Raw genomic sequence first — 17,978 nt, 5'->3', positions numbered from 1 at the left:
CAATGCATGGTTGCCTCCATCAGGAAAGCTGACAAAGCTACAGCCGGTTTCATCTCTAGCTTATTACTCAATCACCTCTCTCTGATTGCTGGGTCAATTTTGAAGTTGACAATAATGCGAAAGGAACAAGTGTATGTCCATACTTACTTTCTGTTCCTCTCTAAAGATATCTTTCTATTTTGGAACTGTAAACTTCTGCTACTTTTCTCTGTGACTTGAGAAAGACACAACAATCAAGATGCCATCCACATGAATGTACCCACTATTCCTTTTGGTAATGTGTCATCTTAAGATTCCAGATCATGATGTTACCGGTTCTTCCTCAAGCAGCTGAGCATCATTTTCTGGCACCAGCATTGGAGGTTTTGCATCGAACCAAGTAAACCATGCATAACACAACACGCATACCATCCATCCAAAAATCTCAACATGTAGCCCGCTGCAGCCGTATCCCTTTCCTTGTTCATGTACTAGGAAAACCAATGGTCGTTAGAGATGCACATAAGAGGGACAAAAAGCTTTTATATCCAGAGAAACTAAAATTAACAAGAGAAACTAAAACATGGTAATAGCATAATAGAAGAAGTATTTTTCATATCCAGACCACATATTACAGTTTCAATCTAACAATTAGAATGAACCAATGACTTATACATCAGTGAGATTGAAGCAAGAGCGGAAGGAGACTATGATAATTACAAGGGCCTCAGATGTAATCCCAGTGACTCCAACTCCCAGGCACTCTTGCATATTCCACTATTGTTTTGTTATCATTTGTTTGAGTTGCAACATTTTTCATTTGCTGCCACTGTTGCAATGGCTGATGTTCACTGACACGCAAGACGGAGGAAAATATAAAAAGAAAGAAGAGAAGAAACAAAGAGCAGTCCTTGATCTCTTAAAAGGAATAGAGACGCAATAAAAAAGAAGGGAGATATCACGGGATATGGAACATTCATGGATTCTCTATTTAAAAAAAGTTTTTTTTTGTAAGTCCTTATCAAAGATTATAATTTTAGTCTATACCGATGTACCGAGCCTTGCTTAATATAGTACATATTGAGGCATACTGATGGTACACCCAAAATCATCAAAAAAACCTTCAAAAATAACTGAAAAATTAAAAAAAAAAAAGAAGATAAATTAGGGTTTTAAGTTAGAAATAAATATAAATTTATTATATTTTAGCAAAAAATATATAAATTAACCTAATATCGATTAAATCTTGATTAAATCATCATTAAAATTACTAATCATAATATTAAAAAAAAACTTAATTAAAACCTAATTAAACCTATTATAGCATCACAAACATGTGATCCAATCATTAATATATATGAAATATAAATATTTGACCTATTAAGTATCTAATTTTGAAAAAATTAATATTAAGCATATTAATTACAACATTAAAGATCTTAATTACTCCCTAATTAATATTATTTTACCATCAAAAACATATCAAACAACATATTAGACATTAGATTATACATCACATAGAATAAGCTTAATCATTTCATAAATCAATAAAAATCTAAAAAGAGAATACATATCTCTTGATTAGAGTGTTCTTTCCCTTGATCCTCCCGAATTAGTCTTCTAAGTTTGATCCAATCTACAAATCATAGTTTTGTTGAGTTTAAGAGATTGAAAATATTAGAATAAGAGATGTGAGTGAAAAAATGTTTGAGAGAGCTTAAGAGATTGAAAGACTGAAATGAGTTGAAAGAGAGGAGAGAAAAGGATTTGAAAGACTGAAATGAGTTGAAAGAGGGGAGAGAAAAGGGTTTAAAAACCCTTTTCTAAGCCTCAAACGATCAAATTAACCGTTTGAAATAGGGCAATCTTAGCCCTTGATCGATAACGATCGAAATCCGACCAGTACAGGTTGGTAATGATCGAACGATCCGATTTCAATCGTTACTGCCTGGTATAACAATCAAAATCCGAGCATACCAATTGGTACAGGTCGATAACGATCGGATTTTGACCATTACTGCCTGATACAAACCCCGTAATACCCAATACGGGATCAAGTGATCGGTACCACCCGGTAGAGGGCGGTTTACGTACCGATTTCCTATTGGACCAGTACGTACCACCCATACCAAGCGGTATGTATCGGTACAGCAAACCTTAGTCCTTATATTACTGAACACTTCACTAAAAAGACAATTAAAGAATAAATTTTGGTCATCGCTATGTTTAAAGCTCCAAACTGATAAATCATAGGTCTTTTTGCATGTAATATATGTAACAATTATTTACTGCAACAACATATTTGTATTATCAAAGTTAGGCTATCTCTTACACATTTTTTTTATTTTATGTTTCAAGTCAAATTCACCTTTAGTGAATAGATTACCTTAGCTCAATAAACTAAAAACAATATTCCCAACTCAAATGATATCGAACATGCAGAATTGGAAAAGAAAGTAACAACTCGAGAGCTTCCACAATTGTCACCTTTTAAGAGCCAGATGACATATTCAACAAACAAAAAGCAATGATAAAAACACATCAACACAAAATCATCAAGTTAAAATGACTTTTTCCTACATTGCTTCACAGAATGAGATTCTACATTATTTCTATAGCATTTAACTACATGTAGGGAGACTTTCTTCAATATTTTGATGAAAACTAGTCAACAGAAGAAGCTTAGAACTTGCTTTTTTGCTTTCAAATCTTCACATTGGTAGCTGTACTGGCCGAAGTGGTTCTAAAATAAGATGTTCTGATTTAAATCATTCTTTTACAAAGAGAACTCTGAAATCTTGCTGAGACATATTTGTCATGTCTTGTGTTAGGCCACACCTCCATTCCAGTCATTTCAGAAGCCGAGCTCCACTATCAATCTTTTGCAATGAGAAAGTTAAATTGAAATATCAAAATAGTAGATCCTCACAAACGAACCATCATCATGATCACTCATAATTCGAGGCATATATAGAGTAGGTGAAGTCATCTGCCTTGTTCACAGACTCAAACTGATATGGATGAAAGTTAATGATAGCAACCAGAAAAACAGTGGATACGTAAATGAAGTTTACCCATTCCCTAATTGCCCCTAGGTTTCTGACCTTATTATATGTTTCAGATCTTCAAATATTATGAGAAGCCATTTATAACAAATTCAAAAATTTACACAACAAACAACAGTGTAAAAGTTATCAGTTGGATAATTAAAGTAGCAACAAGGAACATATACTTATTTAACATGTTATACCAAATAAAGATAGTTCAGAGGAAACATACTAGCATATAACCTCTTGAAATAACTTATGAGAAGGTTCCCCATGACTAGAGGTAGCCCAAAATCCAGTTGCCTGGGCTTCTTTCGATCTGATAATTCTGACTCTGACATGCAAGAGCCAGAGCCTCAGCAGCTAATTCAGAACAATTAGTGCTTTCCAGTGGTTTATCAAATAAATAAAATATAATGAACAAAATCATTGTTTTCAAACCAAAAGGTACAACCGAAATTGTTCCAAGACTTCATTTGTTCTATCATTTCCTACCATGAGAGATTATGCTTTGAAATGGTTTGATCTCATCGATTGTATATGAGGGTTTTCTTGCTTCAACCAACTTTATAATTTCCCTAGCATTTTGGTCCTTTGAAATGGTCATAAGGCCTTTTGGCAACTTACTAGTGGTGTCAACATTCGAAAACCAATTCCTTTCCATGCTATCCTTGCACAACCTAAATGGCAAACCAGATTCCCATCCTTTACAGAGATAATGAACCATAGTTTGATAAATTTTACCGTTTGGCTCGCAACCCCTTCCATGCATAGCATAGAAAATCCTCTTGGCCATCTTGAGATCACTCATCATACAAAAACCTTTAATTATCAGGTTATATGCAATTGCATCTGGCTGTACACCAGCTTTACACATTAAGTGTATCAGGTCATTGGCCTGCCAAGCCCTCCTTCGGTTAATCAAAAACTGGATTCTGACATTAAACGTGGCAAAATTTGGCAAACAACCCTTAAGCGCCATAATATTCCACAACCCATCATCAATCTCACATCGTCCATGCTTATAGGATGCACGCATGAGTAGTGTAGGTAACAACATCTGGTTTAAGCCCAGCCTTCTCCATCCCCACCATGGCCAAGCAAGCAGAATCTGAAGTACCAATTTTTTCACACATTATTTTGATGATGATATCATATGAAATCTCATCCAGCACAATTCCATACTTCTTCACACACTCGTCAGAAAAACAACTTGGACCTCATCAAATCTGCAGGTTTGAGAAAAAGACCTCAAGTGAATGATTTGACAGTTGGAGGACACCCAAAGAGATGCATTTGATGGAACGTCTTCAGGGCATGATCCGACATCCTGGCTTTCCCATATAGCATTATGATTCGAACGATGAATCCCTGGGGAAGTGTCTTCTGGTGTTCAAGGAGACGTTCGATGAGGTCAAAGCGGCCGGCTCCAGCAAGTCGGGATACTGTGTCCTCAAAGGCGAAGCTGTTTTCGACTACAAGGCCGTTTGTGAGCATTGGATTTGAACAGATGGAAGAGCTTCTCTGCATCTTTCTCTGCTTTAATCCTCACGAGTGCAGATTCGCCGATGGGTTTAGGTTTCAAACACGTGTTGGTCAAGGACGCCTCTGGCTCTGCTTGAGGCTTCAGTCTCGAATCCTTAGTCAAACTCGCAGCTTTGCAAGCAGCAATGGTGGGGAAGTTTTCAGGAGTGTCACACTCGTTAGGAACGGCTGAAAGATCTGATTTTGTTCTTGATTTTGTGATAGTGGCAGCCACACAAGTCACATCGAAGGCATCAATAGCAGCACAGACTCGACGAACGGTATGCGAAGAGAGCATGATATGATCCTATCCACAAGAAGAATACCCCAAATCTTATTGCAACAAATCACGGCTTTCGACGGGAGAACAAAACAACAAACAGATTGCGGGCAGAACTCAAAAACCGACTATGTCGCATTGATCGACCCCGTAGTCACAAGAAAACCCGAACCTTTTGACCTCCCTCGATCGATCGGACAAATATGATCGACGAGAAATCATTAGGACGCAAAAATAGTGGTCAGAAAGAAACGGAAAAGTCAAAAAAATAAGAGAAAAGCCGGGAACTTTATACAAGCAGAATTAGGGTTCCTCAACAGGATTTTATGGGCCCGCCGTATCGCAATAGATCGAGTCGTGTCGGGTGGCCGTACTGCTTCACGTCGCGTTGACCTCGACTCGTGTCGATCAAACCCAACACGAAATCTGGGGCTAACTAGATTGCATCAAAGCAGGTCAAATCCGATTAAGATCATAAAGCAGGTCAAATCCGATTAATTGTTGGCCGCAGGGCGCTATTCTCTACATTGGATCTGACCATCACATGTCAAAACCTCATGCCAAGGCCGAGGTTTCACGTCGATCGCACTTAGTAATATGGCGCAAATTGAAGAGCGAGAGATCACAGTTGATACACATCTGTCTACGGAGGAGCACATACCAACTTTGTTTGATGGCACTTGAGAAGAAGCTGACATGGTTTTCCACCTTTCTAAGAGAATCCTGGAGCAGTACGAGGAACAAGAACTTGGATCAAACTTCTGATGTCCAAAAACAACATGGGGAGAGAGGAGAAGCAACCAAGCAATACAACCCCAAGGCAAATAGTAGAATGGGAGAATTTTTCTGTTTGGCAAAAGAAGGAATCAACATTGTACAATTTGTGTTTCATGAACATTGGATGCATATTTCACAAGCTTCCTCACACCTAAAAAGGAACAAAACCTATTTACACAAGTAATGAAACCTGTGAAGTATGATTCTCCAATGAACAATAGTACATGTAGCATCATGATTTTGAACAGAAACTCCAATTACTTGGCCTCATCTTCCTTTTGTGATACTAGTTAATGGAAAGAACGGCCAAAATAGCATGTTCCAAATTTTCATGTTCAAGATCATCCTCAAAACCATTTCTTCCGACTTGTCGACCCTTTGTCACCAGACAAAAACCTCGGAAGATTAAGTAAGGAGTTGACTCGTGTAACACCTTCTAGGGCAGACCATTCCTCATCCTCTGTCGCAGATATACAATCAGCAAGACTCTTACTAGACTGGGATCTTTCTGCCACCCTTGGCACCCTGGATACCTCAGACACTGGAACAATCTCATTAGCATCAAGAAGAGTGTGCGAGCATTCCAATGGGGAAGCACGAACTTGAGCTCCACCCGCAATTGAATCATCTATTACTACTGCTGTTGATACTGCTGACTGAATAGGCGACTTCTTGGAGTGGACTGTCTGAGATTGGTCAGATGATGATGAGTTATCCAAGTATAGACAGACAACAGCACAGTCATCAATTTTTGAGGTAGGAAATTTTAATCGCCAAGCTCGAACCGCACAATCAACAAGAGCTCTGGCAGCAGTTCCACGGGTTGGTGCTGATGCAATAATATCAACAGCTTCCTTGTTTGAAAGAACATCCCAAACCTATGAAAAGTGCACAGTTACTACAAAAATTCTGAAAGTTGTCATGCTGGACATTCTATAACAAACACATATTTATGTCATAGTTTGTGGTAACTCCATGAACGATGGAAAATTAAGTACCAGATGAAATAATTTATATCCTTAAGAGGATTAAATATCATATGGAATCATCTAACAATTTCTAAAAAGACAATCCACAGAAAAATTTATGCCTCTCTCAATAGATCAGCAACAAGGGCAAGATGCTAGAAGCAAAGGTTAGGAACTCATAATCATTTCAGGAAGATAAATAGAGAATAAGACAGACAAAGAAAAGGGAAGAGACTGAAGAAAAAATAACTGATTGATCTACAACGAGATAATGTTACAGGTTGAATACTTTAGTTGACGGGCTCGATAAGGAAACAAGAGTTGGAAACAGCTACAATAGTCAAAGAGGATGCTTGTGAACACAACTCTGAAAGGCACAGTACTGATGGAAAGAATTTGAATTCGCCACATAAGCTTAAGATATTTGCACGATGTAGTCACATGAAAACAAAAGTACTTTCAGCTGGTCTACTAAGAAATTAAACCATGAAATTAGAAGGTTAAAGTTATTATATCAGCAAATGATTTATTTTCTGCAACAGTATTCACAATGACTAATGTTATATAAGTGGAGCATACCCCATCAGTAGCCAGAATGATAAATTCATCTTTGTCAGTGAGATGACGATATGAGATATCTGGAACAGATATCAAACCATAATCTTTGAGGCAGAAGTCCCCAAAAGCTCTGGCCATGGCCAAGCCAGGAGAGTCACTGTTTGGTAACCATACTCGGGCAACTTCTGGTTCATCCTGCAGGGCAAAAACTCTTCCTTTGCATTGCTGGATTCTGGCTGCTTCTCCTAAAACAACACATTGAAGATTAAGTAGCACATAGACAATAAAGACTGCACAAGTAAAAGTTCTCAATAATGAGAATATATAGTGATCACTTCATTTACGATAATGACAGGGTGTGTTTTGAAGTCAGAGAAAGATACTCCTTTGCAAACCTAAATAGCTATTCTATTTAGGTTTGAGTCATGGAAATAGCTTTTCTATCAGACTTTAAAATAGTTAAATTTGCTTGATGACAGACATACATGACATCAGGAAAAGAAAAAGGTATGTTGCCTGTAGGACATAAGCAAAATAAAAGTTACCAAAAAATGAGTTGGGGAACAGAAGGTCTGAATATCTTCTAGCAAGTTCTACTGCCTCCAAAAACATGCTTTATTAGATTCACAAAGAAAAATGTATCATACTTGGAAGATTGGGCTTCAGGTCCACAGTCAACTCTACTGCAATCAAATTATTGTGCTTGTCCCGTGTGCCGATTACTGCTCTTGAGTCCCCAAGGTTCCCTATTACAAGATCCCGCCCCTGCAGAATTGTAGATAAACTAAGACAGCAGGCAAAATTTATTGGAGGCAAATGAATGTTCTAGAACTTGGAGGTATTTGGAACTTATCCATGTGGAGCTGGTTTGGTTTGGAATATTAGAACCATAAAGAGAGTTTGGAACAATTGTTCCAACGAAGTTCAACTCAGGAGCAGCGAATTATTTAGAAGACAAAAAATGTTTTGGAGCTCATTACCTGTTTTACAACAGTAACAGCAGGCAAAATTTATTGGAGGCAAATGAATGTTCTAGAACTTGGAGGTATTTGGAACTTATCCATGTGGAGCTGGTTTGGTTTGGAATATTAGAACCATAAAGAGAGTTTGGAACAATTGTTCCAACGAAGTTCAACTCAGGAGCAGCGAATTATTTAGAAGACAAAAAATGTTTTGGAGCTCATTACCTGTTTTACAACAGTAACAGCTGTAGTTCCACTACAGAAACAATCAATTGTAGGGTTGAACTTCAATTCTTTATCCACTATTTTAAAGGCCTTCAGAATAGACTTCTTAAGTGGAAGATACATCGCAGGTAGTGTTTCATTCTCATCGACATCTAAGGAATCACTGAACTCATCGTCAATGGTAATTGATGTTGTTTCTACAGAATCCGTCCCTCCAGACATGCTATTAAATTGAGGAGGGCCCTTGTTGCCATTAAAATTAGCTCTCCATTGATCGGATAGCTTGAGAGGAAGAGAATCTCTGACTTTCTTGGAAACCATATGACCAAATGGACCATGACCGTCAAACACTCCACAGAAGATTGTGTCACTTCTCAGCATAAAATTCTACATTAAAAAATAATGTCATTGGAATTTTAGTCAAAAAGAGTTTGATAATGTAGTTATTATAAAAAAAAGAAACAATTATGAATACAAATGAATGCGTATAGACTGGAAGCTTTTAAAAGATTCATATCAGGAAACTCACGAGATTAAATAGAAGTCAATAACCTGTTTGGAATTATGATCCTAGTCCAGAGAACATATTAGTTATATCTTAACTAAAATTTTGGGAAACTAAAGGAAACAATTGAAGGCAACAGATGGTTCTTTCCATTAATTAGACATGATTGACTGAAAAATTATGAGTGAAAGAGTTGCTAGAGGATTATAAGGGGTCCATGAAGCAAAAAAAATTATCCTATTTAATGGTTAGCTAAAGCACCTCTCTATATGTTACAGCTGATGCACTGTGAATTCAAAAGGTTGTGTAAATATTAACAATCTACACTTGAAGAAACCTACACTACGTTACAAATGAACTTGATGGTCTTGGAATATATAGCTAACATAAAAGAGAAAAACTAATGGATAGTTGATTTGATTTCATTCATTTAGTGAATTTAAATAAGCTCTACAGAAGGATAAAAAATTGAATTGATACTGCTTCAACATAACACTAGAAGAGTTGTACAAATGAAAATGGTTTGCAAATAAGAGAGAAAACATCAATAAAAAGCAAGGGATTTACTAGTTACATGAGACATAAGATTAATGTAAGGTTCCATCATCAATGGTAAACCATTTAAGATCATAACATGAATTCCATTATATAAGACTTCAGTGGAATTGTCAACACAATATTGGTGAATTTCTCAATCGAATGCTAGATCCTGTGAGAAAAGGCAAAGTTGTGGCCCATTCAGTTGACAGCATACCGATAGCATTTCCTTGTCACATGTTCATGCTCAAAACATGAGCATGGCTGGAATCAACACAAAGAAGCAACTTGTCGGATTCAGCCTTTTGTCAGAAGCATCGTATCAATGACATGATCGGTAACCTATAATTCATGTGACTTGATATGTTTGACAGGAAGCAATCAACTGGGACCAATTCACCCACTCAGAAGGAAAAAGAAAAGAAAAGGCAATGCCACTGAATAAATTCTGTTATGACAACTCTTCTCCACATGATGAAGTTCTTCTACAAAAGTAGCAAAGAACTTTTGAGAAAGAAAAAGGAGAACAGAAAAGGCATGGAGAAAAGAAACAGAACAATGAACTTCCACATATGACAGTTGTTTTTAATGATCACTTGAGCTTCCTACTTAGAAATTTGTGATAAAACTATCTGCTTTCTCCGTGAATCAAATTGATGCTTTCATATACATGTCACTTTACAAACATTGATGCACATACTGGACTAGTTAATGGTTATTTCCTTGTTTTGATCCATAAATCCTCTCCTTCAGTTTCGTGTGTACTTCTGTTATTACATGAAAAAAACTTTTGCCAAGTAAAATTTCTTTTCCCCACACAAAAGAAGGTACCTGCATGATTTATGAGCACCCGTCACTATGTTTTCCATTGTAAGAGTATACAGAGTTTCGAACTTTCCATCGCAGTCAATATTTAGTGAATATCAATTGAACATAAAATACAAATCAAGATGTATACTATGCATATATATCACCATTCAAGAGGTGAGCTGTTAGAAGTGTTTGCATGTGTTCAGATTACACTACAGATACAGGGATATGCTGCCTTATTGGTTTTGTTTAGGTATATAACAACAGAATCTTGATGTGTTAAAACTGTCTAGGGCTACAGATCTGTTTGTTTCCAAAGGAAAACCATAAATGGGACATATCTGTATGACAAATTTAATGGAATTGCTAGAATATAGTGACAGAAATACAAAATGCAGTTGTGTCTATAATTCCCTAGAAGAGCTTAATCTAGCGAATGCAGCTGATAAGTAAATTTTGTTAGTAATGAACCTATTGTAGCAGGAACATGAGTGTACTAAATGCCAACCAATTGAACCTAAAATGATCCTTCAAACATCCACATAAAACAAACCAAAAATAGATTTGATCATATAGGCATGGGAATATTACGACGCATAAACCATAGCTACAAGTTGAACAGTGCTAGCTAGATATGTAAGTTGTGGTAATGCTGGGATCTTTTGAACTTTTCTAACTTACTTGTACCAGTGAATTATTTTGTATGTTTAGTATTTTACCGGTGAAGAACATGTTACGGGGAAAGGACACTTAGTAATTATTACAAACAAATTTAGCATACAACACTACTGACCATGGTACATGCATTAAACAAGCCCCAATTGGAAACCACCAACAACTAGTGAACTTCCACTGATGAGTTAATATTAAGGCATATTCAAGTCAAAAGAAGGGCATAAAAATTTTCCAGAAAATTAATCACACAGAAAAATGGATTGAAATTTTAATCAAAAAAATATTTTTTTAATCAAGAGAAGTTAATGCTACACTTTGTTTCCTTGTCCTTTTCCTCCCCCCCTCCTCTTTCCTCTGTAGCCTTTCTTTCTCACGTCCCCCTTTTCTCTGTCTACTGTGCTAATTTCAAATCATTTGAGAGAATCCTTCTAATCTCATTTCACAGCGAAGAAAATAGAACCTTAAAAAGAACACTATTAACCATATAAAAAATCTGGATTAGGGCGAATAGGAGAGTCCAAATGCATGCATGACTTAAAAGAAAGAGTGACTCATTAACCCAAAATCCATTACCCACAAGAATCCAAGCTTTTGCCGTCAAACCCCACAAACCAAGAGCAAAAAGGAGGGGGGAAAAGTTTTTGACTACATGCATAGGGTTAAAACCCGGTACCTCCCAAACGATCATGGCGTCCTGGTTGGTCCCCTTCTTCCCCTGCTGAGTGTAGAGGCACGCAGCCTCGGTGGCGCCATTCAAGAACAACCGATCGGGCAACCGGTGGAGCTCGTCCTCCCTTACGTCGCCAAAGACCGAGACGGCCGCTGGCCACCGTCCTCCCCCTCCTCCTCCTTCGCCCTTCGCCCCCTCCTGCTCTTGTAGCTTGTTCCTCGCCTTCCATCTCTGGGAGCCAGACCAGGAGCGGGACGAGGAGGCGCCGGCGGGCTCCTTCGCCGCCGTCTGGGAGCACGACATGCAGGAACCCATTTGAAAGCTCCCACTGATCGAACGGCTGCGGTCGAGCTCGCGCAGGTTCCAGAGAGCTCGAGAGAGGGAGGGAGGGAGGGAGCGAAGGGGGGCAGCTGAGTTGGTATCTTTATATATGACTTGGAAAATAATATTTTTTTATGCATTAATTTATTTTCCTATTTTTTTTATGTGCGTTTCCTTTTTTTGCACAAATTAAATCTTCAACAGGAAATTAATTTACAGAAATATTAATATGAAGAATATTCTCGAATGGATAATTGTCAACATAAATATACTTTAAAATAAATAAATAAAAATATTTTTCCGACGAAAATGATACCCAAAATATTTATGTCTAAAAGATCAGTATGATTGGATGTATTTGACTCACTTTTTATCTTAAATTTGGGATTCAAATATCCATGCATGAAACAAAGATTTACTCCTCCTTCAGTTCAAATCCTCATTTAATGAATAATTATATAATGCTTTACAGATTTGACTTACTCGGATGTGAGATTAGATAAATGAGATGTGTGAATACTTTAATCTAGTGATTAAAAGATATATCTGAATCGATAGATATCGTATATATGTCGATTCTAAAATCAAAATTGAATAGTTATTTTTTTTATTTTTATTAAAAATAATTTAAAATAAAAAAAATAAAAAAAAATCTAAATTCAGTTTCGATTTGATTTGGAATCCATGAATCATTTGGTGATTCTAATTGGGGGTTATGAAAGACTATATGCTCATAATTTATTTAATATTTTATTATTATTATTAATCATAACTCATCATTTTATATTTCTTGAGACAGCTGTGGGTGAATAGTTGTTCTTGATAATGATAATAGAGCATAGGATCATTCAAATCATGCACAATCACAAACATGAGCTGTCCCTACTTCTTTACATGAATTGGACTTGTAATTGGAGTGATGGATGGTGATGTTTTCTTTGTGGAAGAAGGTGTGTGGCTACAATTCGTGCGTGTGCGTGTATCGATAGACTTCCCTATACTTTATCTTGATTGATTAGTGTTATTTTGACTACATTTTAAGATATTTTGATTTGGCATCAGTTAGTGTGATTGGAGTAAGGTCATTTGACCTCTACTATCATCCACTCACCAAAAATGTTATATATGTTTAATATAATATTTAAATCAAGGATCGTCGACCATAAGTATCGATTTTTAATACGATTGATACGTATGAATTGGTACCGATGTATCAATCTATGGTATATTATTATGTTAGAAAAACTTTTATACGATAAATCTTTAGTTAGAATTAAGATCTCATAATATTATTAAATTATATCATAATATATGAAGTCATCTTAGTTACTTAGGAAACTATATCGTTCTCATCCCCTTTCTACTTGACATATAATCACTATAATTAGTGATATTTATAATCATTGATTAAAATACAAGAAGGCCCTCTAAATATAAGACTAGAGGGAGTTAATTCTCATCAAAATAATATCCTAAGATTAATATTCTCTTTTTATTAGTTATTTTCTTTAATTAGAATCTAATTAATCTTTTTAATATATATTATCTTAAGTTATTGAACTATATAATCTAACATTTTACTATTACATACTATAGACTGAAAGAGGAACAAAGAGAATAGTATATCATTATGAATGATATTATATCAATATTAAATTGTACGTCAATCAGTTTACTTAGTTCGTAAAGATTTTGATAGATTACCATAAAATGATATATTCGAATCTATTATCTTTTGGACCAATAAATGTCAATCAATATATTTCAATACAACCATTTTGTGTATAGTTATTAGTTGTAGTTGCGAGTAAGGTATATAGTATTACACATAGTGAATTAATGGTATATATATATATATATATACCGTACATAACATGATTGTTTTAATCGAATACATATAAGAAATCCAAAATATATATTGATATGGTAATGATGTATTTGACTCATATATCGAATAAGGATTTAAAATTATATCTAACATATTCTAAAAATATGATATAACCAAGTTAATAAAAATGTTTTAGATCAAGCTTCATCATCATAGTAAAAAGTAGATAATATATTTCTTCTTCAGGAAAAGAATAGTTTAATTAGTCAATTAAGAAACATCATCAAGGAATTAGAAAAGGAAGAAATCTGAAATGAATGTTAGCTATTCAAGCAAATATACAAAATCCAAAGCAATTTGAGAAGAAGTATGTAAGGAAGAAAGCCTAGGATCTTTCATATTCTCATTTCAAGCTTTGGTTACTTGTGATCTCATGAGTTCCAATCTAGTTTTAACATTGATATTAATATTATTTATTTTGAATGGACAGATATGAAGGCATGTGCTGTGGACAAGAGGCATATACTCCCAACCCTCTTGATGGACCACAAATAATGGTTAATAGATGATTAAATAGTCCGCTATTAATTTGATGATGAAATATTTCTCTTTCGCTACTATGATTGATGGAGATATGATACTCCGAGTCTAATTAATAATTTCATATTTTTAAAGTAAGTTATTATTTTTATTAGGATAGATGGATATAGTCAAGATATTGACATAAAATTATCCTAGTAAATTATGTCGTATATATTCTAACCTAATGAGATTTAGGAAAGAAAATATGGATTGATATTAACTTTTTACTGCAGTAATGTGTGTATACGTTAAAGAAAAACATATGTGAAAAAAGTTCAATTGTTCTTATCTTTTAAGAAAACTGCTACTAATAAAGGAGTGTTGAGGTAATCCAGTCTACAGTTTATATCATGAGAACCCCACTTTGATCTTTATCAGAAGAAAAACTCAGCTTGAGTAAATGTTGCTGTTGCCAACCCCCACCAGATTTGTCAGATGAGTCTGTCAATCCACTGCAGCTGTTGCTTAAACCAAGATGGAGTTTCTTCAGGGTAGAACTGATGGCTATGTCAGCTATCATAGTCAATGAATGCTCCTCTGGCTTCAAAGTATCACATCAGTTGGGTAGTGATGATGTACAAGGATGTCAATCATGTATACTGCCCAACTTGGTTTCTAGTTCTTGTCCATATAATGCTACTAGAAAACCTCTCATCTTTCAACCTACTATTATTCTTCATTTTGGTACTAATATTCTCCAGTTTGGTAGGTGATGGATGGATGTCCTCCATCTCCAATTGCCCAAACCTTCATAAGAATTGAGGGGATCATGCAGAATGTTATTGCATACATCTGAAAGTAGATAGTGACTTTGATGAAGAAAGGAGATATGCCATTTACAAACTCCATAAGAAACCTCTCCTCATGAATGAATTAATGAATGGGTTAAGCTTAGTGGGCCAAACTATGCAGGAGGGAGGCATAAGTTTTCTATTTAGGAATGGAGATTGTGTTGGAGCATTTATATGAACAATGTAAAATTCCTATTTGTATGAAAGAGACTGTTCATTCCTTATTTCAACTTAATGATGAGATACAAGAAAAGGAAAAAATCAATTCTTCTTGATTGACACTCTTCACTGTTGCTCAACTAAACTTTCCCCCATTGTTCCTTCATTTTTCATAAATTGGGAGAATAATTTATATTTTGGATTATTTCTTAATTAACAGTGCATTGCATGGATCTAAAAAAAATACATGCTTAAGACCGTATTTGCACGTGGCTAAGTTATATTTCTTTAATTTCATACTAAAGCTATCAAATGTTTTAATTATAATTATATTAGTAGTATTATTTCTATATCAATTTATATGGATGATACTGTTAGAACATAAATCAATCATATTTAAAATAAATAAGATACTGTTAAAAGAAACAAAAAAAAACCCAAAATCGCATTTTACGCTATCCTAAGCCACATTTTAAAAACAGAAAAAGAATGTGAGAAAAATCTTTAAGAGAGGAAAATTTGAATAAATCTATCAGCTTTACAGGGAATTATGAATAAAGGAAAGGAAAAAATATAAAAAATAAATGAAAAGTGAAAAGTGAAACAAAAGAAGAAATAAAAGTGAGTAAATGTAAATTTTTGATATTTTCTGTTACTAAATCTTAACATCCCCCACAAAATTTTAAAATATTTTAATATTAAAAATAATGTGAATAAATAAGAAGTAATGCTCAAACTTATACTATGCGGTTAGTGAGGTGCCTTTATAATAGTATATAATATATACTATAAATAATGTTCACTATTAAACATATAATATATACTATAATAGTATATAATAGTATATATACTATAATAATATTCACTATTACACATATAGTATATAATAGTATATAATATATAATATTATATTATAGGGTTGCTCATTTATAGTCATGTGAATGTATGTTGGTTTATTCACGAGAGTTTTTAAAGATTATCCAAATCCCTAATTAGGATTGTCTACATATACTCTAATATGGGAAAGCTTATACCAAAGATGTATGTAAAATAATATCTTACAAAAAATATCATTTTGAATCTGGATCCAAACAATGCTTTTTCTATCTCTCTATGTAAGTAAAACCATTAATCACCGGATGGATTTAAAGTTATTCATCATAATATATTATATACTATGAAAACACTCGTAAGTGTATTCCTTAGTCGATCAATCAGTTTGTTATTTTCACATTGATCCTCTTTCAAAAATCGCCTATCACATATATGTTAGGTTTTTGCTAGAAGATCTTTATCCTATTTAAAGTTTTAGTAAGATAATTAGTATGATTTTATTCAAATTTAATATAATGTAATATAATAATTAAAAAAATATCAGGCCACCATATAGACTTTTTTCTAACTTTATAATGTTTATTGATTTTTGAATTTATAATTTTTTTTATAAAATTCTATTGCAGCTCTTAAATCACAATATATTGAAATTTGATAAAAAAAAATTTAAGCCATTCAACTTCTAAACATATGATTTATAATGCAATCAATTCAACTTTGAATGATAGATTGCTTAGTAGAGTGTCAACAGATAACACTACCACTTGAAGTAAAGATATATCAAAAATTCAATTGGTATCACTATAACCCTCTAAGTACATATTCTTAAATACTCTTTCTAAAATATTTTAATATTTTATACTAGGATTGCTAGTATATTTATTTAATCTAAACATAGTATAAGCTATGTGAAGTTTGATTCAGTTAAAGAGGTACATAAGAGATCCAATAATATAAGTGTTGAATATCGGATTTTGATGATGAAGTCAATTGTCATTTATTGTCTAATCTATGTGTTGAGATAAGTGTGCAGGATTAACTACGATAAAAGTTAGACAAGCACCAGGAGTTGCGCCGGAGTCAAGTTCATGATCACGTTGGGAGTTCGAGAGTTCGACGGAAGTTCGGACGGTCGTCGGAGGTTCTGCGAGAACAGATCCGAGAAGTCCAGAAGCTTGCCAAGCGAAGCTCGTCGAAACTCGCCAAGTGGATCGTCGCAAAGTTCAGGAGTTTACCGGAAGTCCGCAGGAGCATCACCGAGGGTTCATCGGATGATCGACGGAAGTTCGCTGGAAACTCGCCGGAAGAAGCGATTGACGCACCGAAGCAAAGCTGCAGAAATTGTCTTAGATCTAATCGTAGTTAGCACGTTGATTAAGTTGGAAAATGGGAGGTGATCCCATTAGCTTAATCTTGGGGCAATTGGGCCCCTGAAAGACTGAAATTGGGCCGAATGGAGCTAACCATTCGGACCCTGATTGCATCAGGAGGTGCAACCGCCTAGGCCAGGAGGTGGCACCGCCTGGGCTAAGTCTCCCAGCGAGACTGGGCGGTGCAACCGCCCCAGCCAGGAGGTGGCACCGCCTGAGCTCAGTCTTCGAGCTAGACTGGGCGGTGCAACCTCCCTGACAGAGAGGTGGCACCGCCTGAGCTCGGTCTTCGAGCTCTGACAGAGAGGTGCAATCGCCTCAGTCAAGAGGTGGCACCGCCTGGGGCTCAGTCTCCGAGCCAGACTCAGGCGGTGCAATCGCCCCTGACACAGAGGTGCAACCGCCTGGGCTCAGTCTTCGAGCTCTGCCAGGCGGTGCAACCTCTCCAGTCAGGAGGTGCAACCGCCTAGTCCTAGAATTCCGGGATTTGATCGTTTTGAGCTCCAAATTTGAATTGGGTTGGGGCCTATAAATACCCCACCCATTCAGCACTGAAAAGATACAGACCTACACCGA

At 35.6% G+C, this 17,978-nt stretch overlaps 1 protein-coding gene and 1 pseudogene across 1 annotated transcript; both read right to left on the bottom strand.

Annotated features, from left to right (window-relative positions):
• Positions 1-269: 269 nt before the first annotated feature.
• On the bottom strand, positions 270-5,447 carry LOC135638742 (pentatricopeptide repeat-containing protein At1g80150, mitochondrial-like; annotated as a pseudogene).
• A 208-nt stretch (positions 5,448-5,655) lies between these two features.
• On the bottom strand, positions 5,656-11,901 carry LOC135638740 (probable protein phosphatase 2C 66). Its single transcript, XM_065152068.1, has 5 exons — positions 11,521-11,901; positions 8,321-8,707; positions 7,781-7,898; positions 7,155-7,378; positions 5,656-6,485 (listed from the first exon to the last, which is right to left on the bottom strand). The coding sequence occupies exons 1-5, from the start codon at positions 11,830-11,832 to the stop codon at positions 5,955-5,957; spliced, it is 1,572 nt and encodes a 523-aa protein (XP_065008140.1). The 5' UTR covers positions 11,833-11,901; the 3' UTR covers positions 5,656-5,954.
• Between the last annotated feature and the right edge of the window lie 6,077 nt (positions 11,902-17,978).

The sequence above is a fragment of the Musa acuminata genome, chromosome BXJ3-5 (genome assembly GCF_036884655.1).
Source record: "Musa acuminata AAA Group cultivar baxijiao chromosome BXJ3-5, Cavendish_Baxijiao_AAA, whole genome shotgun sequence".
Taxonomy (NCBI): domain Eukaryota; kingdom Viridiplantae; phylum Streptophyta; class Magnoliopsida; order Zingiberales; family Musaceae; genus Musa; species Musa acuminata.
Note: the sequence above shows the minus strand (reverse complement) of the source record. Positions and strands in the feature narration are given on the sequence as shown.